The sequence below is a fragment of the Suricata suricatta genome, chromosome 8 (assembly GCF_006229205.1).
Source record: "Suricata suricatta isolate VVHF042 chromosome 8, meerkat_22Aug2017_6uvM2_HiC, whole genome shotgun sequence".
Classification (NCBI taxonomy): Eukaryota; Metazoa; Chordata; class Mammalia; order Carnivora; family Herpestidae; genus Suricata; species Suricata suricatta.
In genome coordinates, this window is record NC_043707.1 from 43,002,597 (window position 1) to 43,024,553 (window position 21,957).

At 39.4% G+C, this 21,957-nt stretch overlaps 1 protein-coding gene across 3 annotated transcripts in view; it reads left to right on the top strand.

Moving 5' to 3' along the window:
• The window catches only part of NOTCH2 (notch receptor 2), a 155,107-nt gene that overhangs the window by 67,370 nt on the left and 65,780 nt on the right, over positions 1–21,957 (top strand). For all 3 annotated transcript variants that reach the window (XM_029948357.1, XM_029948358.1, XM_029948359.1), the window contains exons 3-5: positions 2,387–2,646; positions 6,988–7,323; positions 17,632–17,754. In XM_029948357.1, coding sequence (XP_029804217.1) covers positions 2,387–2,646; positions 6,988–7,323; positions 17,632–17,754 — 719 coding nt within the window. The remainder of the gene's footprint in view (positions 1–2,386; positions 2,647–6,987; positions 7,324–17,631; positions 17,755–21,957) is intronic.

Consider the following 21,957-nt stretch of genomic DNA (forward strand, 5'->3'; position numbering starts at 1 on the left):
AAGGTAAATAATTCCCATATGGGTGAATCAAGAGTTGTCAGCCAGGCTTAACACCCATACGACTACCATTATGAATGAGAATTGTGTTGTAGTTTTGAACATCATCCATAACAAACTTCTTAAATAGGTTGCAAATGCTTTTAATTATATAGCTCAGGGTTAATTTTAGCTATGCTACATTTGCAGTTTTTGTTCTTCTACTTAAAAAAAAATCAGAAAATAACCTATTCTATTACCAGATCAAGCTGTGATTTGAATAAAGCACCATATTTTCCTCAATAAGTACAAAGGGAAAAAATGTTATTCATTTGCTAAACTTTTTAACATAACCCATAACCTTAACATAAGGCGTTCACATACTTGATTTTGTAAGTTTCTTACACCAATCCCACAATGTAGGTAGCCTTGTTAACTATTTACAATGTGAGCGAACTAATAGAGAAGTTTAGCAACATGTCCAAGGTCACCGCACCAGGACTCACTCCAAATAGTAGGCCGTCAACAGACCCCATGAACAGAAACTTCAGCCAATCTTTGGTTTTTGTGCTATGCCCTCCTCTTACTACCTCTCCATCTCTACCTTCACCTGCTCATGAATATGCTCAAAACTCTAGCTGCTCCTGGCTCTGCCATGCTTTCTGTACACAGATCCCGGAATAGCAGTGGCTGTCACTAGTGACATCACTCCCACTGGAGCTACCCGCCAGCTCTGTTTCCCCCTCCAGCTGTGTTAGCTATATTCTGGGCCTGTTCTGTCTTAATTCCTTAATATCTGCTCCTCCTTTTTTTCTTAATAACTGGGACTTCTGAAGACCCGACCTTGCCAACCACTGGCTAATGAGACATCTTGGATATGATTGAGCAAAGACAGGAAGGAGGAAAACACGACCTCAGTGCTTTATGTCTGGGCAACAGGGAGAATCAGGACCCAGAATCTGCACATTGCAAGCTGTGATGGGAGCTGGTTTTGAGGGGGAAGTTTTCGAGTTTGGTTTTGTTTGTTTACTTTTTTTTTTAGAGTTTGGTTTAAATGTGTTGTCTTTAAGGCAATGATGGAGCAACCTTGTAAATTTCGTATTCTATCTTCCAAAAAGTAAAATAATGTAGAAATAGGTTTAGTCAAATACCTGGGGAAACAGCCAAATGGCAAAATTTACAGTTAGAATCAAAGTCTTTGTGCTAATTTTAAACGCTTCTTAGAGGTCTCATTTAAACAATTTCTACATTATGAAAATGAAGGCTTTCCATGCCTTGTTTTTAAATGTTTATTTATTATTGAGACAGAAACACAGCATGAATGAGGGAAGGGCAGAGGGAGAGGAAGAAACAGAATCCAAAGTAGGCTCCAGGCTCTGAGCTGTCAGCACAGAACCCTATGTGGGGCTCGAACCCACAAATCGTGAGATCATGACCTGAGCCGAAGTCGGACACTCAACCAGCTGAGCCACCCAGGCGCCCTCCCATGCCTTTTTTACTGCTGTTTAGAAAATTTACTATTGTCATAAACACTACACACAACTTGGGATGGTTGTATATCTTATGATTCAATGAATGGCATATAAAAAGCTTCCTCAACACACCATATGGAGAATGTTATAGAATGTTATTCTTGAATTATTGTCCTTTCTTCACTTTGGTGTTTTTACGGTACTTTAGATATTTTTTTTATGTTATATTAATTACATTTTGTGCTTCTCTTTTATTTGGTTAAAAAAGCTGCCTGCCATTTATATCTTAACAGATTTAAGTTAAAAAAAAAAAGCCCCTTTGAACCCTTTCCTATTCCTGTACCTCCTTTTTTTTCCTCCCCCACAGAGAAACATAGCTTGTAAACATAACCCAGAAATCTAGGTATAGGCCAGTTGATGTCTCAGTGGAAACAAGAAAAGAAGAACTTATTATTTCTCAATGCCTAATTAAGAGAAGTCACATGGTATATATATTTTGAATTTAGGAGGGTAAGAAAGTGAGTCCATGCATTATCATGCGAGTATCTTAATCCTATCATATGGCTTAGTCAAAATGAGAAAGCTAATGAATTTGAACAGATAAGTATCAACAATGCTGTTATGCCGAACCAGCGTGCACCTGTGTGAAAAAGGCTGTCATTCATCTTGCCTTTGATAAGGATTTATGCTGACTGGCCATGGCAGACCATGCTGGATCACCCACCTTGTGTTCTGTCTCCTACCAAGACTCAGAAGGACATGAGAGTGCGTGGTTTAATTCTCTAAGCACTCCTGAAGTAGGGCAGTTTTATAGGTTGTACCTTTAGAGATCTCAATTCATAATCTAGTGCTTTCTTGAATGGGCTGCATTATCTTGTTAAGTGTTTGGACTTACAAGAAGTCAAGTGTTTTTATGGACTCTTCTCTTTTCCACACAGATGTCTGGAGGGCTTCTTGGGAGAATATTGCCAACATCGAGACCCCTGTGAGAAGAACCGCTGCCAGAATGGGGGGACGTGTGTGGCCCAGGCCATGCTGGGGAAAGCCACATGCCGATGTGCCCTGGGGTTCACAGGCGATGACTGCCAGTACTCAACCACTCACCCCTGCTTTGTGTCTCATCCCTGCCTGAATGGAGGCACCTGCCATGTGCGCAGCCGGGATGACTATGAGTGTACCTGCCAAGTTGGTTTTACAGGTAACAGTATGACTCAGGGCCACAGTTTCCTATTCTCTGCAGATAACCTTTCTCTGTCATCTCGTAGATCTTGACATATTGCTCTTAAGAATCCTCTAACTCTGGTGCCCATTTAACATTATGGTGAGGAACTAGAGTGTTCCAGACAACTATCTTTAACTTCCTTTTGAGAGTTTTAAGGGGAGAGAAAGAAAAAGGGTCAAGTACTCAGAAGTATTTGACTGTCTAAAGTGTATATATGTCAGGATCGGGGATCAGAACCATACTTCACTGTCACAAGAAGAAAGGCCGTCTGTGCTATTGATTACTTGCTTCTTGAAATCTCTACCTAGACATTCAGGGCACTAGGTTTTCTGTACTCTATTTTTTTTTTGCTTCTTTTTTTTTTTTTTTTTAATTTTTTGTATTTATTTTTTGATACAGAGAGAGACAGAGCATGAGAGGGGGAGGGGCAGAGAGAGAGAAGGAGACACAGAACCAGAAGCAGGATCCAGGCTCTGAGCTAGCTGTCAGCACAGAGCCTGATGCGGGGATCGAACCCACGAATGTGAGATCCCGACCTGAGCTGAAGTCGGAGGCTTAACCGACTGAGCCACCCAGGCGCCCCTTTTTTTTGCTTCTTTATTGCCTCGGCCTCAGCCATCAAATTTTTGTTCCTTGGAACTCTGTTTTGAGCCCTCTTTTGAACCATATCCCAGATCCCCCCGGGGACTCTCACCATCTCCAGTGGGCTTCAACTGTTATTATCTTTATCAGTTACTGGTGATGCTTATAGTCATCCTTTTCACTCCACCCCCACCCTGACATTCAGGCTCATATTTCTAACTATGTATATTATCCTTGGAGATTTGACAGGTACCTCATACTCAACATGTTGTTATAAATGGGTCATAGTCAGATGAGGGACATATAAAAAAATATTTCAAACTAGACTCCCCCTTTCCTTGACCATGCTTAGACTCAGGCACCTGACCCAAGTTGTTGAATCACCTCTTGCTTGTCTACTGCTCTTCATTTCTTCTTCTCTATAGTTGAGGCCTATCCTATCCGCATTGGTGACAGGTCAGCGCTCACCTGGGCTCCTGCAGTCATTTCCTAACTGGTTTCCTTGCATTACTTTCTCCCCATCTTGTTCACCAGTCACATTGCCACATCTTTGACCATGAATGCAAATCTTCTCACAAACTCACCTGCTTACAATGCCTAATGGCTTTTTATCATCTGCAAACTGCAAACTCTTTAAAAAAAATTTTTTTTAATGCTTTTATTTATTTTAGAGAGAAAGAGACAGCGTGAGCAGGGGAGGGCCAGAGAGAGAGAGGGAGACACAGAATCCGAAGACAGGCTCCAGCCTCTGAGCTGTCAGCACAGAGCCGGATGTGGGGCTCAAACCCACAAACTGTGAGATCATGACCTGAGCCGAAGTCAGATGCTTACCTGACTGAGCCACCCAGGCACCTCTGCAAACTCTTTTATATGGCTTCCATAGCCCATCATTGTCTAGGCCTTAGGTCTTTTTTTTTTTTTTTTTTTTTTTTTTTTTTAGTTTTATTTATTTATTTTAAGAGAAAGAGAGAGAGCATGAGAGCAGGTAAGGGACAGAGAGAGAGGGAGGGAGAGAATCCCCAGCAGGCTTCATGCTGTCAGCATAGAGCCCCATGCAGGGTTCAAACTCACAAACTGTGAGATAGATTATGACCTGAACCAAAACCAAGAGTCAGATGCTCAACTGATTGAGCCACCCAGGAGCCCCAGCCTTTGCCTTGTTATAGCTTCACTTCCCACAAACAACATTCTCATCATTTCCTGAAAATGTCATACTTCCTGTTGCCGCCATGCTGTTGCACACCCCTTTGCCTGGAATGCCCTTTGCTACAGTTGGTGATTGCCCAATGTTATTTAAAATTTTGTCTTAGTGACTTTTTCATATTTCTTTAGACAGTCTCTATGTTCTGTTATTTTATGTGTCACATTTTATTGTAATAATTTTTTTACATGTCTCTCATCTGACTAGATCATGAGTTCTCCAAAGGTGGGTCTGAGCTTTATTCAAAATGAACTGTAGATATTAGTTAAGTTAGATGACGAAAGCAGAACGATTCATCAGTTTGCCCCCCACGACACCAGCAATTCTGTAAATCTTATAAGCAAAAATTAAAAACATACTCAGTAAACTAGACTGGATAGATTAGTGCAGAATACTTTTTCTACTGATTTTTTCATTAAAAGGTATTGGTAAGGGTAGAGGATAGTTAGGACTATCTGTTTTCTTCCTCATGACCGTGACAGCATTGAGGCTATGGTTTGTTATTCAGTGGTTAAGAGAAAAATTTTTTCCTGATTGTCAGTGTAAATTGTTTTGCTCCACAAACAAAGGGAAAGCGTACATGTTTAAAACATTTTAATCCTGACTCATGGAAATGGCAGTAATGTCTTCTTAATTATTAAAATGTTAACTCTGAAATGATCCCCAAATTAAAACAACTTCTTTTGCCATTAAAAGGATCTCTTCGTGGTGTTCTGCAAGGCTCTGATCATTTTCACACATCTGCCACTTTTGTCTGTCTTTAGAAATTACCACAGGTTAAGTTACCCTTTTGGTTTTGTGGTGGCCCTCTACCCCACCTAATCAGACCTTCTTAGCTTATCTGTACTCATGGCTGAAGAAACAGAAGTAGGAAGTTAGTGCCTGTATATGTAATATATGGGAAGCCAGGTTCAGGGACCTTTCTGTTTTAGTTGTAGGCAAATATTCTCATATACACGGTTGCTAGAAGGAACCATTTTTTATCTCTTCTCCACTGTAGGTAAGTTCCTCTCAGAGGAATGAAGAAAAAATAGGAAGAGAAATTTTAGTTCCTCCTTTTTCTCTTTGCGTAGCACCCTGAGATACATGTGCTATGCCCAAAAGTTTATTGTACCTTTCCTGTCTGATTTGACACCTTGACAGACAACACTTCTCTGTGCTCATGTGTCACCTCCTTCTCCCTTTTAGAAAAGGTGTCATGGCTCTCATTTGTTTTACTTTTTTTTAAATGTTTTAAAACATTTTTCTTAAACATTTATTTTTACAAGAGAGCGAGTGAGTGAGTGGGGGAGGGGCAGAGAGAGGGAGACAGAGGATCCAAAGCAGGCTCTGTGCTGTCAGTTAAGAGCCTGGGGTGGGGCTCAAACTCTTGAATGATAAGATCATGACCTCAGCCAAAGTCGGAAGCTCAACCTATTGAGCCACCCAGGTGCCCCTCTTTTGTTTTTCAGTGGGGGTTAGATATTTGGATGTTCACCCAGACAATGAATTTAAATATTAACAAATTCAAGTGGTTCTCATAATCTTTAGTTGAAAACAAAAAGCTTAAGCTAATGAAAACAAAAATCTATATGAGTACCAAATTTATTAATAGCATGGGAATATTTTTTTTTTCTGTCTTTCTACCTCAGAGAATTTGCTTTGCTCCCTTGGAGTCATGCCTTAGGATCCAGCACATCAGAGCCTTCTGGCCTCCTCTCTTATTTTCCTACTTGAAAGTCCACAAGACTTACCTTTCTAGACCTTTATCCTCATGACAGCTTCTAGCTTTTTTCATATATAAGTAGCTAGAGATTCTCCATCCTTTTCAAACACATCAAGCAATAATGTAGCAAGACCACAATTAAAATATTTCCGAGAATATGTGTGTGGGTTGTGTTTAAAGGAAATAGAAGTAGCACTGACTTGTTTCTGTCATATAAGAGATCTGTTTAGTAACTGTATATTATTGAAAAGATCAATGCATTTTATTCACTCAGAGGATGTGATTTGAGAGCCTTCATGGGGATCCAGCCCCTGCCCGTGTGGTGGGTGCTACCATAGAAGGAAACAGCAAATTTGGGGGTTGTGTACAAGTGCAGATGTGTGTGAGAGAGAGTGAGTTAGGGAGCTGAGAAGGGCAGTGAGGTAGCTTCTGACTGGCATTGTGAAGCGGGAGCTCAGTAGGTCGACAGGGAGATGGCATTCCAAACAGAGGAGCAGCTTGTGCGAAGACACAGTGTGAGACAGTAGGTAGATGCAGACTGTTCGTTGCCACCAAAAGGACTGATGGAGTCCTGTGAGGGTAGGCTTCGACTAGCCGACAGTCCCCCCCATGTGCTCCACTGAGTCTTTATGTCTTGGTTGAGGGCCCTGAGGAGTGCCCACATCAGATGATCTTGAGGAAGCTCTGATTTGGGCTTCCTGGGAAGTTCAAGGAGCTTATTGGTTTCTCCACACAACAACTGATGTTGGATGGATGGGAGGTGTGGGATGGTGAGGATGGCACCGGCTCCCGCCTCAGTGGCAGCACTGAGTCTGTTCTCTTTCCTTAGGTAAGCTGTGCCAATGGACCGATGCCTGCCTGTCTCATCCCTGTGCAAATGGAAGTACCTGTACCACTGTGGCCAACCAGTTCTCCTGCAAATGCCTCGCAGGCTTCACGGGACAGAAGTGTGAGACTGATGTCAATGAGTGTGACATTCCAGGACAGTGTCAGCATGGTGGCACCTGCCTCAACCTACTGGGTTCCTATCAGTGCCAGTGCCCTCAGGGCTTCACAGGCCAACACTGTGACAGCCCCTACGTGCCCTGTGCCCCTTCCCCCTGTGTCAATGGAGGTACCTGCCGCCAGACTGGTGACTTCACATTTGAATGCACCTGCCTTCCAGGTAAGGAGAGCCACCAGGGTCCTGGGGTTGGGGGATACACCTCCAGCACAGAAGGAAGGCGGTGGGCATGGCTCAGGTGCTCCTTTTCAGAACATTCTTCTCAGCGGGGAAAAGGGGAGTAAGAATTTTGTGTGGGGTGTGTTGCTAGGGAAGGAAGAGTTTTATGGGCCAGTGTGGTCCATAAACTGAGTAGGGGGGTAATTTAACATGTCAGGGTTTATGATGATGAGTGGCTAGGAAATTGTTTATTATCCCTTTTGGAGGAACATTAAGAAATAAAAGAAAAAGCTCTGAGAAAGAAATGGATAGATCTATGGAGTGGAAGGAAACACAATGAGAATTAGATGTTGAAAAATATGTCTGATTAACAAAGTGCTTTAAACTGAGTGGACAATAATAGTAGGTGAGCAACTTTGTTATGTGCTTTTTCCTCTGAAGGAATAATAGATTATTCTCCGACCTATCTAGAAGCCCTGCCTACCTACCCTTTTGTAATGTTCCCTGAGCTCCTGGCCCTCTCCATGTGCTCTCTATGGTTTGGGGAAACCTTGCCCTGACTTGAAGCTAGAGAATTTTGGAACTGGGATGGTGTACTTTTTGATGAGCGCTGGTGAATAAGGTATGGCACAACCATACATAACTCCAAAGATAGAAGCAAAAAAAAGAGCGATGTATGGAAGGAAGCTTGGAGCCCAGTGTTCCATCGAGATGGGGAAAGGAGCAAGCCTGGCCGATTCACTAACCCCTTATAAAATGATGAAGAGGCTGAAAATGGAGAATTTTGATTGGGAACAGAACGCAAGCAGCTGGAGTAGATGAATTACTAAGCAACAAAGATTCTGTTTTTATACAAATATCCTAAGTACAAAAACAAAAGAAGGAAAACTGTAGAGGGGAATAATGTGCTAGGTAAGCAGAATTGCCTCAAAAAGAAGTTGTTCTAGCCACTCTTTCAGACTGGGACTCTTAGATTCTGGTATTGTGGATATGGTTCACGTATAATGGGGTTGTGTGTTTTATCTTTTGGGGATTAAAGGCCCTATGTAGGTCGTTGGTATAAAACCAAATGGTAATTTATTCACTTGATTCAGTAAAAACTTATTAACTGCCACCTATTTTTTAGGCACTGTACTATGTGCTTGGGATAGGTCGATAGAAGACACTGTCACATAATAAACTTTATTCCATTTAACTGTAAGTCACAAGAACAAGCTATTAAATACATTGCTTTCGGTTTCACTTTCAATGAAGAATAGATAATGCAGTCATTCTAGACACTAAATTTTACTGATAGAGTATTACCATCATCTGGTTTATCTTTTAGAAGAAATAACTCACAGCTATCTTTCTTCACTCCCATATTTGTTGGCTCTGTTTTAAGGGTAAAAGAAGGAAACAAATGTAAACAATTTAATTTTATACATATTCTAATAGATCATCCAAATGACTAATAATTGAGATTAGTGCAATTTATTGTTGAAGGTTAAATGTGTTTTTTCAGTTTCAAGAAAATTACTTTTAATAGTTGCCCAGAACAAAAGGTTGATTTGGCAGCGAAATACTGACGGGAAGTTAGAGAAGTCAATAAAGGAAGTTTTTAGCTAGGAGAGAGTGATTATTCACTCCCATAGTCTCTGCATTGTTATCCATTAGCCACGATAAGAACCTTAGGGAATTCTGAGAGTGTGTCCAGGAAAAGATCTGTCAAACCAGAATAGTATCTCCTCCTTGAGAAAGGAAATAACCAGGGATTCCACAGCTGAGAGCCTGCCAGGGCTCATGGGATGGAGTGAGGAGATCTTGGCTGTCTTCTATGCTCTGCTTGTAATTTAAAGCAAGACGTTTGTTTACTCACTGATGAAGTGTGTGTGTGTGTGTGTGTGTGTGTGTGTGTGTGTGTGTGTGTGTGTGTTGGGGTTTGGGATGAGGATGCAAGGGGCGGGGAGAAGAGTTGGCAAAGAGAAAACTAACATTTATTCAGTGCCTTTTAGGACTCAGGCACTGTGCCAGGTACTTCTGCATCCATTAGTTCAATTGCACAAAAACCTTGGGGATAGGTATTATTTTTCTAGTTTTCCCAGGTGAAATAGCTCAAGTTGGGAGATATTCAGTAGTTTACCCAAAGTTGCACAGCTGACATGTGGTCCGGGTGAGTCCTAACACTCAGACAGGTTATTTCCAAAGCCTGCACATCTGACTGAATCACATTGCACTGCTGGGCTATTCGGTAAGGTGCTTTGAAAATGTGGGAAACTGTTAAAAGCTTTGAGATGTTTGGGTTAAAAATAAAGTAGGAAGTACTTCTAATTATGATCAAATACTGTTTGTTACATTTCAACCTATGTATAGCACCATGCAGACATTTAAAATAGTTAAGTAGGCTAGTTCTGTTTTTTTTTTTTAATTTTTTAAATGTTTATTTATTTTTGAGAGAGAGAGAGAGAGAGACAGATCATGAACAGGGGAGGGGCAGAGAGAAAGGGAGACACAGAATCCGAAGCAGGCTCCAGGCTCTGAGCTGTCAGCACAGAACCCCTTGCGGGGCTTGAATTTTCAGACTACAAGATCATGACCTGAGCCAAAGTCAGATGCGTAACCGACTGAGCCACCCAGGCACCACTAGTAGGCTAGTTCTTTCCTTTCAGGGTCCCATGATCTAAAACAGATGACATTTGCTTAGACAATGTATAAAAAGAAATTTAAAAAGAATTCAAAATAATAGATGATGCAGTAACACTGCGAATAAATATGTATTTACAGTTTGAAAGATTTTATGCTCATTGTTTTTATGTGCCAGGTAGAGTTTGGGAAGTATTAACCTTATCCCCATACAGGGAAATAGTGTCTGGTGATGATTTTTTCTTAGAATGTCCTTTCCATAATGCAGCATCATTCTCCTTGCCCCACCTTCCATTATGCTCCACACTATTCGAGAGATTAAAATGCTACTTAAAATAATAATCACTATCTCAATGTAAATCACACCATTATTTGAGGAGAATCATTATTTCAGTTTTAAAAATGGAGAAATCAACTTTAAAGGTTTGGTAAGGCATTTTGCAGGTACTGTATGTGCCTCCTGCCACATTTCAAGTCTTTGCACTCTTAATTGAGGCCTACCTACTCTGATCACCCTATTTCAGTTTGTAACCAGCCCCTACTCCCTTAAAAGTAGGCCCTGGTCTACTTTTTCTTTTCTTTTTCTGTAACACTTATCATCTGCTTAGTATATAATTTGCACTATATAATTTACCTCATTATGTCTATTGTTTATTGTCTGTCTTCTCTAAATTCTGCCGCCTCTTCCTCTCTTCAGAGTAAAAGCTAGGATCTTTGTTTTTGTTCAGTGGTGTATCCCAAGCACCCCAAAATAGTGCCAGGTTTGTAGTAGGCATTCAAATATTTATTGACCAATTGAGTTTTAGTATAACATCACAGTATCTTTTTTGTGGTTGTTTCAAGTTTTTATTTAAATTCTAGTTATGTTAACATATAGGGGTCTACTGGTTTCAGGAATAGAGTTTAGTGATTCATCACTAGCATATGACACCCAGTGCTCATCATAACAAGTGCCCTTCTTAGTACCCATCATCCATTTAGCCCATCCCCCGTCTACCTCCTTCCAATGAAGGAAACAATCAGCAAAATTAAAATATTGAGAATGTAATTTTGGTCTTCTCATTTTCTTCCTGATATCATACTCTCCTTTTGTTCTTGTGTACTGTGATACTGGATAAGAAGAATTTTCAACTCTGAAAGTCAGTGAACCAAGTTAGTGATTATATTCAAATGGTCAAGTTATAGTTCTTTTCCTGCAAAGGACACTATAGTTTCTGTGAGTTGATTTTTATTATTGAAGTCTAGTTGACATACAATGTTGTATTAGTTTCAGGTGTACAGTGTAGTGATTTGACAGTTTTATACATTCCACGGTGCTCACCATGGTAAATGTAGTCAGCATCTGGCACTACACAGCAGAGTGACAGTATTGCAGGCTGTGTTCCCTGTGCTGTACTTTTCACCTCCACGACATGGTTTATTTAATTACTGGAAGTTTGTCCCTCTTCATCCCTTTCACCTACTTTGCCCACCCTCCACCCCCACTTTCTTTCTGGCAACTACCAGTTTGTTGTCTGTATTTAAGAGTCTGTTTATTTTGTTTTTTAAGTTCCACATATAAGTGAAATGATATGGTTTTGGTCATTCTCTGTCTGACTTATTACACTTAGCACATACAACCATCTAGCTCCATCCATCTTGTCACAAATAACAAGATTTAATTCCTTTTTATGGTTGAGGAATATGCGTTTAGTATTTTAGTATTATTGTAAGACTAATGGAGAGGGAATTAAAACTGCAAAAACAACTCCTTTTATGTGACAGAGGAAGAAGTGTTTCTCCACAGAGGGAAGAGAAAAGGAATATATTCAAGTGGTAACTAACTAATAGAATCAAACCAAGAAATTGTGTTTCGTCTTCTCCTTGGATGATCAACTATTAATAACCCAGATCCTTCATGGGCCACCATTAAGTAAGTCTTTAGGAGAAGCCCTAGGAGGGGCACTTAGCCAGAATAATTTTAACATAAGAGCAAAATAGAAAATAAGTGATTGAATCATTGATTCCCAATATTTTGGGTTAGGACCAGTTGGTGGGGAAAGAATGAGTTAGGCTGGTTTTGAGAAGTAGCACAGGTAATTAGAGAACAGTGGGTTGTTTGGACCTCTTGGCTGTGCCTTGTGAATTCACAGTTGGGTTGGCCAGTCCTCAATGTAGTTTCCCTTTTTCTTTCTCTCCCACACCTCTCTATTCCTCTATGATTTTTAAAAAATTTCATGAAAAGCTGTCTGATCTGTCTACTCCAAACAACGGAGGTTTATTCTTTATAAACTACCTCAGAACTTCACAGGCTGATTATATGTGATATCCCTATATCATTAAAATAAAGCTTAAGCACATTTTGTGGTTTTTGTTCTTGTTCTGTTCTTGCTGAGCTTAAAACTGTTAGAATTAATTCCCTCTTGCATTGTCATACGTAGGGGCATGTGACTTTCTCTTGGGTATTGTACTAATTATACTTTGGCAGGTTTCTCTGGAGCAGATGCAGAAATGATCATACCACTTTCCAGGGTGAATTATTTTAGTGCCAGTTTTAGTTGATGTTCCTGGAAGTCTTTCCTATTCTTCTGTATTCAGTGGTTTGGACCATACTATCTCCTCAGCTTTCTATCATCTTCTTCTCCCTGCCCACCCCACCTTTTTATATAAAACACATCTTTATGCTGGGTCAAAGGCTCCTATTTCATTGAAATGCTTTCTATGTTCCCAGTCCTTAGAGGGATTAAAGACTTTCCTAAGGTCTTTTGCAACCCATATACCTCCAGCACAGCACTTATCAGACTGATTATTTGTTCCTCTTTCCCAGTAGACACTCTCATTTTAACTCTTCCTCCCAGTACTCAACTTATTTGTGCCTAGCACAAAACTGAGACCTAATGAATATTTTGCAAATGACTGAATTCAATGTGATAGAATTCTTGTATTCCATAATTTAAAAAAATTAGATATGTATACTGAATTTATTTCTCTCAAATCACCTTATTAATTTCTCTGACTTTTTTGGTGATGAAGTTAGAAGAGTGGAGATCATTAGGGAGAAATCAAGGTGGGGTGTTGGAGCAGCAGCCTGGGTGGGTGGTGAGGTTGGGGCATATGCATGGGCTGGTCATGAGGGTCAGCAAGCTTACTTGGGCCCATTCGGAGAATGGAAGATGCATTCCAAGAAAACCAACTGGACAGAGATGGGACCAGTTTGCCTTTGTGACAGATTTCTTTTTGGGGGCTTGGGGAGAAAGTAGCTCTATAGCTGTTTTTGCCTTTGTCCAGGTATAGCTGTTATTTTCCTCACTCTCTCATCCCAGTGGACTGAAGCTGTCCCTGAGGACTTTTAGCCTGCCCTGAGAGAAGGCTAGTTGTGTCATCTCCTCCTCTTCTTCCTGCTCTCCACAAGCCTTTCCACCCTCACACGTCCCAGGGTCTGAAAGTGGAAAGATATGGATTCTTTCTTGAGAGATCCTGTTCTTTGTGTGGGATGATGAGTTCAAAAGATTCTTTTCAGCTCCCCACCCTCACGGTCATCATTTATCAGTTCCGTGGGCCACGGCTTTATAACAGCACAGTCTTAAAATGTTCCTTCTAAGTTTAATTTCTCTCCTTTTGGCCTTTTAAGGATGTGAATTGGCTTTAAGCAGTAGACTCCTTTTAGTACGGTCATGTGAGCCTCTTTGTAAGCCTGTTACACCCATCCCACCCACAGGTCTGGAGACTTGTCTGTTTCCCTTTCCCTTAAAACCTTAAAATATATTTTTAAGATGTGATTGTACTGTAACTTATTCATGGAAGCCTTACCACTGCCTCCCCTCCTTGGGTAGACTTTCTTACAGGAATTTGCTAGCTGTTTCTAAAAAGAGGTCTGCATCTCTATTTTTGAAGCATAAATCCTGTCTTAACTCTAAAGGAGAATAATTTGGCTTGAGTTTTCTCAGACATGGGAACTTTTAACCTTAGGTCAGTTTTTCACATTTTTGTAAGGGAACTCTGGGGTCCCAAACGGCATACTGATTGAAACTGGTTCAGTACTGACTCCTACCTGTTGGCCATATAAACTTGGATAAGTCAGCCATGTGGCCCCCAACGTCTTCTTGTGTAACCTAAGAGGATTAGAGTAGATAAGTTCTAAGGACTGCTTTGATTCTATTCATATATAATAGTATTAATATGTGTCGATCACTTATTAAACATCAAGCACTGTTTTAAGTGCTTTCCCCCTAATATAATAGCTTTATTGAGATGTAATTTGTATACCCTATAATTTACTCTTACAGTGTACAATTGGGTGGTTTTCATTGTGTTCACAGATGTGTAACCTTCACTACAAGTTTAGAACATCTTTATCACTCCAACAAAAGAAACCCTGTACCATTAGCACTCACATTGCATTGGCCCCTAATTCTCCCCCAGCACTAGGCAACTCCTAATCTACTTTGTCTCTATCATTTGTGTGTTCTAGACATTTCATATGTGATAATTGTGTGCTTGGCCTCTTTCACCTAATGTTTTCATGATGTTCTCAGAGTACATTCATGTTACAGGAGGTATCAGTACTTCATTCCATTCATGGCTGAAAAATTTTCTCTTGCACAGATTTTCCACATTGTTTCCCACTTTTTAAAAATTGAAGTATAATTAACATACAATGTTGTATTAGTTTCAGGTGTGAAACATTCACTCAACAATTCTATACATTACTCAGTGCTTCACCACATTTTATTTATCCATTAATTGACATTTGGGTGGCTTTGGCTTTTTTGACTATTATGAATAATGCCACTATGAACATTCTTGTACAAGTTTTTATGTGGACATATATTTTTATTCCTCTTGGGTCTATACTTAAGAGAGGACTTGTTGGGCGATATGGTTACTCTGTTTAAACTTTTCCAAAATTGCCAGACTATTCCAAAGTGGCTGCACTATTTTCTATTCCAACCAGCAGAATATGAGGTTGTTACAGTCTGTCAGTAACACTTATTATTGTCTGTCTTTTTTATTATAGACATCCTTTGGTGATACCTCACTGTGATAGGCATTTTTTTGATGGCTTGTGATGTTAAGCATCTTTTCATGTGCTCATTGGCCATTTGTATATCATCTTGGAGAAACGTCTGTTTAGGTCCTTTACCCATTCTATAATGGGCTATTTGCCTTTTTATTATTATATTATTTATATTGCATTTTTAGTGTTGCTGTAAGAATTCTTTATATATCCTAGATACAAGTGTCTTATCAGATACATGATTCACAAATACTTTCTCTCATTCTGTGGTCTGTCTTTTCACTTTCTTGATGGTATCTGTTGAAGCTCAAAAGTTTTTAATTTTGGTGAGCTCCAAACTCTATTTTTTCTTTTGTTGCTTGTGCTGTTAGTCATATTTAAGAAAGCTTTGACTAGCCTGAGTTACAGAGATTCACTCCTATGTTTTCTTTTGAGAGTCATACAGCTTTAACTCTTAAGGGTTTGAGTTGGTATGGGGAAGGGGTCCAGTTTATTCTTTTGCCTGTAGATATTGTTGTCTCAGCACCACTTACTGAATTAAGTGCAATATATATCTAACTCCTTTACTCTTTATAGAAACCCTTGGAAATAGGTCCTGTTACTTCCCCCAGGGAGGAAAGAAAGTTCAAGTTATCTTACCCATGTTCACTCACCTATTGCATGGAAAGGCTGAAAGTTGAACTTAAGCAGTTTGGCCCCAGAGGCCGTGTTCTAATTATGAATTAACTCTCACCAACCTGCCTTCTTACTTACTTAATGTTTGACAGGGAAGAACTACCTTGAAAATAGTCAGAAAACATTTTATTTCTTTTATGTTGTGGTTTGCTGAATACTTCTGCTTTCTTAGTCCGTGGTTGAATTCAGTTAGTTGTAGCACTGCCTAATATAAATTCAGGGTCATAGTTTCAATCCCTAATAGTTTGACTACAAGGGCTTTCTCACCTCTCTGACACTATAGTCAACCATATTAGTCTTAGTCACCAGAGAGGTCAAGTTAGAGGGAGGATAACCATTGCCAGTTCTAGAATACCACGGAACCACACAGGTTCTAACAGTGGTGGGCCAGGAGCCCTACTTCCCTCCCACATTCTAAAACTGCATCTTTAACTTTTCTAAAGAATGTTTCTGTTAAGAATGCTGGAGTAGGAGCAAAGACCTCGGTTCTTGTTCAGACACTGCGACTTGGTGGATTGGCAGATTTGCCCTAACTTTATCTTAATTAGGCTTAAACCAGCATTATCTGACTTAATTCATTTGTAAGACTTTCATATGATTAAACAGATGTGAGTAATATAAATTTTTAAAAATTGAAGTCTATAAAAATTTTCCAAGTCTTTCTCAAGTTTACTTAGTGATTTATCTGCTAGAATGGACTGAGTACCAAATGCCTGGAGGAATAGAATTTTCTTTAGTCAATCTTTCAATTATCCCCATATTCTATGAAGTAATTTCTTTTGTCCCTTGGTAATTTTTTTTTGCCACTTGGTTTATACCCATTTACATGATTGCACTTTATTCAGATGTCTGTCCCACTCATGAGGCTGTAAATAACCCAGAAGCAGGGACATTCTGTTTCTTTTACTCACAGCTGTATCCCCAGTGCCTAGTTTAAGACCTAATACGTGTTTTGAGTGAGAGAGAGGAACCTTAAGGGACATTTCAAAGAGGCCAAGTAGTTAGTCATACTATGTTTCAAACAGGACACTGACTGCTCAGTTGAACATTCAATTTTAAAGCTGGTAGTCTTCTATTTTAATAGCTAAGGTATTTGGCAGCAAGGAGAAAGAAAGGAAAAAGCTCAATATATAAATTACAGAGAAACACACTGTGGGTAGTTAGGATGAAGTTTGGTGTGCTAGTTTTACTTATAAAAGGGAAAAATCAAGAGAAAGGAGATAATGCTATAAATGTGGAGAGCAGGATGAAGAATTTGAAAGGCTGGTAAGTTTAGTTAGTAATAATGCCATCCCATTTTCGGATAGCTTTTTAGATCTGCAGTATACTCATGATATGGGACATATAACAGTGTGGGAAGGCAGATTGTGCAGGTGGAATCAGATGAGGAAGCTTTTTTTTTTTTTAACAGATGAGGAAGCAAATTCAGTTTGTAATTTACCATGTATTAAATAGCTTGTGGGTAGCGAGATTGGAACTTGACCCCTTTCTTCAGACTGTGAGCTCAATATTTTTCTTATGTTCTTCACCCCTGCCTAGTTTTCCTAATAAGCAAACACCCCAAGAAAAAAGTAAATGAATTTAAATTTAATTAGATGATCTTTTGTCTGTTCTCCCCATTAATCTAGCATGGAGCTGGAGAAAATCTACTGCCCCCCTCACACACCTTTTTTGTTTTTTTAAGAACCAGTGACTAGTTATCCAAATAGACATTTATCTTCACTGGAATTTTATTTCATAGAAATACTTTGAAATACTTGTGAGGTAACTGTGAAGGCATGTCATTGGCATAATGAGTCACTTGAACTGTCTAGCTATTCTTGAGGTAAGAGAAGACAGAAGATTGGGGGATTTTTTTGTTTGGTGAGCCCTGTATGGTGAGCAGATACATAGCTGACCAGCTGCCGGCTCCTGAACTGAAATAATGAAGTAGGTCGTTTTTAAGGGCTGTGTTCTGTGGAGGAGCTGATCGCTTCTATGTGAGAATTCATTGTTTTCTCTTGTTCTTGTCTAACCAGGTTTCGAAGGGATCACCTGTGAGCGGAATATTGATGACTGCCCTAACCACAAGTGTCAGAATGGAGGGGTTTGTGTGGATGGGGTTAACACCTACAACTGCCGCTGCCCCCCTCAGTGGACAGGTATGTGCACTGTAGAGACTCAGTCAGAAGGGGGCGTGGATTGGTAACCAGAGGCGGGCTGGCACTGAAGTGAGCATCTTTTGCAGGGGTCTCTGTGCTACATCATTGGGTAGAGTGCTAACCCCGTATGTTCTCCTGTTGTGTTCATTTCAAGACAAATCTTTTTACAGGTATTTATTGGGCAGCTGCTCTGAACTCAGCACCGCGCTGAGGTGCTATGGCAGGTATGAGAGAAGAGCATGACAGACAGACTCTGAGGGAAAAGCAGCACATTGCCAGGAATGTAGCAGATACTTAATAAGTATTTGAGAGGAAAAGAACATAATTAACTATGAAAATATAAATGTTCTTAAGACACTTACAAACAAATGGTTACTATCTGAAGTGATGGATGTGTTAACTCATTCATATAACAGATCATTACATTGTATACTTTAAACTTATACAATGTTATATGTCAAGTGTATCTCAGTAAAGCTGGGAAAGAACCCACAACTTGTTAAGTTTTGGTGTAGTGTCAAAGAATAATCATAATTGTATGAAAAGGCTATTGAAATACTCTTCCTTCTTCCAACTAAAAAGTGAAAATAACTTACACAGACTACAAGAGTTCAGAGCTTATTCATGGACAGAAGTCGATCTCATCTTATTGTCATGTCCTATAATTATGCAAAAGGTTGGGCAGGTACTTTTGATGACATTATTTTTATGACACCCATCTAAGTTTCTAATTTTTCCCCCTTTTTTGTATCCCTTTTTGCACATATGATAGATTTTTCAGCCTCTGACATTAGAAGAGTAGTTTTTCTTAATTTAACAGCCTCTTGGAAGTGTCTGATGTTGTCTCAGGCAGATTTTCCACTTATTTTTGAAAGTCAAGTGATTTTATGCAGACATTTGGTTCTAATTTCTGTTTACATCTGTTTATCTAACTGAAAGTGGAAACAATTAAGAGTTGATTAAGTGACTAAGAACTGAGCCTTTTTGAGAGAACTTGATGATTTAATGTGGAAACCCAAGAATAAGCTAATGTTCTAAGGAAGAAAGTCCACACCAGGGAGAGATTTTGCCCAGCAAGGAAGTCTTAATGTTGGATTGGCGCCATTACTACCTGGTGTTCATTAGAGTCTCCAAATTGTTTTCCCTTATCTGTAGCAGCTAATTATTTAGAGTACTCTTTAGAGCTGTACACTTTGAATAGAACAAGTTTAAAAGGTTATAAAACTTTAATAATATGATTTCCTGGAAGGGCACACATTTCTGCTTTTAATCCCCAAACTGTTCTTTTTAAGACTTTTCTACTGGGATTCCCTAGTATTGGACTTCCCCTGGAATTTCTTCTTGGTGTCTTGGTCCTAGGACCTCCTTCTCACCCTCTGTTCTTTCTGTCATATTCTCTCTTCTCTTTAGCTCTTGTCATTTCTCCAATAGATTTTTTTTCAGAGGCCATTTTTTTCAATTCAAAAAAATTACTGTGAAGCTCATTACATGACAGTAATTGGAAAGATTAAAATTTTTCTCTTTTAAATGATCCTTAGAGTGGTATTAGACAGGATGAGATGCTTGTTAGGAACTTGACCCCATGCTAATCTCTCCTTGCCCTATGGGAGACAGGCTCTTTGTTGTATTAGGTACTAAGGCTTCTGATGCCAGTAAAGATTAAATGATATGGTGATTTCATTGCTGATTTTTCTTTGATACTGCACTCAGTTTTCTGCTTTGATATTAATTAAGAAGGTGCAATCTTGGGGAAACTCTGCCAGTATAATGATATTTTATCAAAATTTCATACCCCAGGATTTTTAAGAAGTACCTCTTTATGTGAACATCCTTTATAGGGTATTTCTTTCTCCATGTGTGTTTGCATTTTTTTTTTTTTTTTTAGAAAGGATGGCAGAAATGCTGATAAGTTCAATGTGGCAGCATTTATTCTTTTGATCTGCTGTCGTTTAAAGTGCCTCTCAGGCTTCAGTTTCCCACCATAGGTTTCCTTCCTCTTTCTCACTCATGCCGATTCTTTGATTTCCAGTGGCAGCCTTGTTGTTTGCTGTCCTCATCACAGACAGAGTTGGGTCTAGGGTCCTTCCTCTGTTATATGAATTCCCTCCTGGCCACAGCCCTGTTCGCTTCTGCAGTCCTCTGATGCAGCCAGCAGCACTTCATACCCCTGCAACAAGAGCTGCATCCCGTTCCCCACGTCTACCACACGGTTCCTTTTCTACACATGTCCCTTCTCCACTCCTTTCTGTAGTCCTCACCAGTTTTGCCCGCCTGGTTCAGGTCGAGTGGCCTCATCCTTCAGGGAACTTTCTCTGGGTTCCCTTACTACCCCATACATTCATCGGTGATAATGCACACCACATTCATATTGGCGTTACTAAAGGCCTGAGGTGAGGGAGAAAGCGAGTTGTGAGGTGACTGAACTCTTGTTGAGGGCACCACTTGTTAGAGCTCTTTACAGACCTTTGTTCTCAGTAGCATACAGCTGAGGTGTTCAGCCCAGCCCTCATCTCATTCTGAGAATTAAAAAAAAACAAAAACAACTAGGGGTCATAGGGTTCCTATTTCTATTGATATCAGAGCTATAAATTCAGATTTGTATTTTCTGCTTTATACGAATTAAAGAAATTAGTGGGATTGGGGGCTGGGAGTTAACTAATGTTTGTTAGGAACCAAATACTGTGCTAATTACAGTGTTTTATTTTGTGTGACCTTTGCGATAACTGTATTGGGGGAGTGTTTATTAAATATAATTATGGATATTTAGAAGGGTTAAATAGTTCATTCAAGGCACATAGTGGTTAGGTTAGGGTTTGAATCCAGACTTGTCAAACTCCAAGTCTGTGCTCAAACCTGTGGTCTTTTTTCCTATACAAATTGACTCTATGGATTGTCTTTTTTAATTTTTTTAAGGATTTTGAGTCTTTTTATTTTACCTATTAAAAATTTATTTTAATGTTTTTATTTATTTTTGAAAGAGACAGAATGTGAGTAGGGGAGGGGCAGAGAGAGAGGGAGACAAAATTTGAAGCAGTCTCTAGGCTCTTAGCACAGAACCCAACACGGGCTCTCACTCATGAACCACGAGATCATGACCCGAGCTCAAGTAGGATGCTCAGCTGACTGAGCCACCCCAGGCGCCCCGAGACTTTTTAATAGATGAAGTTAAGTTATAGTTTTATTATTTTAGAAAATGATTTATTCTTTGATTTTTTTCCATTTTAGAAATTTCCCTGGTTACTTTGAAATTAGAAGTCAATATTGAGTGTTTTATATTCAGTCTGATGATTTTTTCACTATATTCAAGAGCCTTATTGCACCTTTGTTCAGAACTCTTCTACAATTTGCAGCTGTACAGGTGAAGCATGCACTGTTTGATCTGGCTTTTGACACAATAGAAAAGAAGGGTTGGAGTAATCTACTAGGAGAGAAAATGAAATTGCTAGGTATCTGAAAAAGAATGGATGGGTTTAGGGGCGCCTGGGTGGCTCAGTCGATTAAGCATCTGACTCTTGATTTTGACTCAGGTCCGGATCTCATGATTTTTGAGTTTGAGCCCTGTGTCATGCTCTGCACTGACAGTGTGGAGCCTGCTTTGAATTTCTCTCCCTATCCTGCATATGCACATTTATCTCTTTCAAAATAAATAAACTAAAAAAAAAAATGGATGGGATTACATAGCTGAAGAAACTAGGTATCACTTTGAAATAAAGGAGATTTGTAAATTTGCCACATTTTAAAAATTATGTTTTTTTAATTTTAATTCCAGTGTTGTTAACATATTAGTTTCTGATGAAAGGAGCCTGATAGGTACTATGTTGTTTTATAAATGCACAGATGTAGAAGGTTTGGTCTTTTGTAGGAAGTTCTGGGCTTCAAAATGACCAGATATGTTTTCCAAGTCTTTTCATGGTTTAATTTGGGATAAATGAGTCAGCTTCCTTTTCTTTAGAAGGCTTTATTTGCTATCCATGGAGCTAATACCTCTTAGTTACTTTACTGGGGTATTAGGAGAATAAATGGCTCAGTGAAAAACTTTGTGAGCCTTTCATTTATCATGTAATTAAATTACATTTAAATGTAATTGTAAATTACAACTATAAATTGCACTTTTCATACAGAACATTCTAGATCCATGTTGTTTGATATGGTCATTATTAACCATATTTTGCTGTTAAGTATCTGAAGTGTGACAAGTTGAAT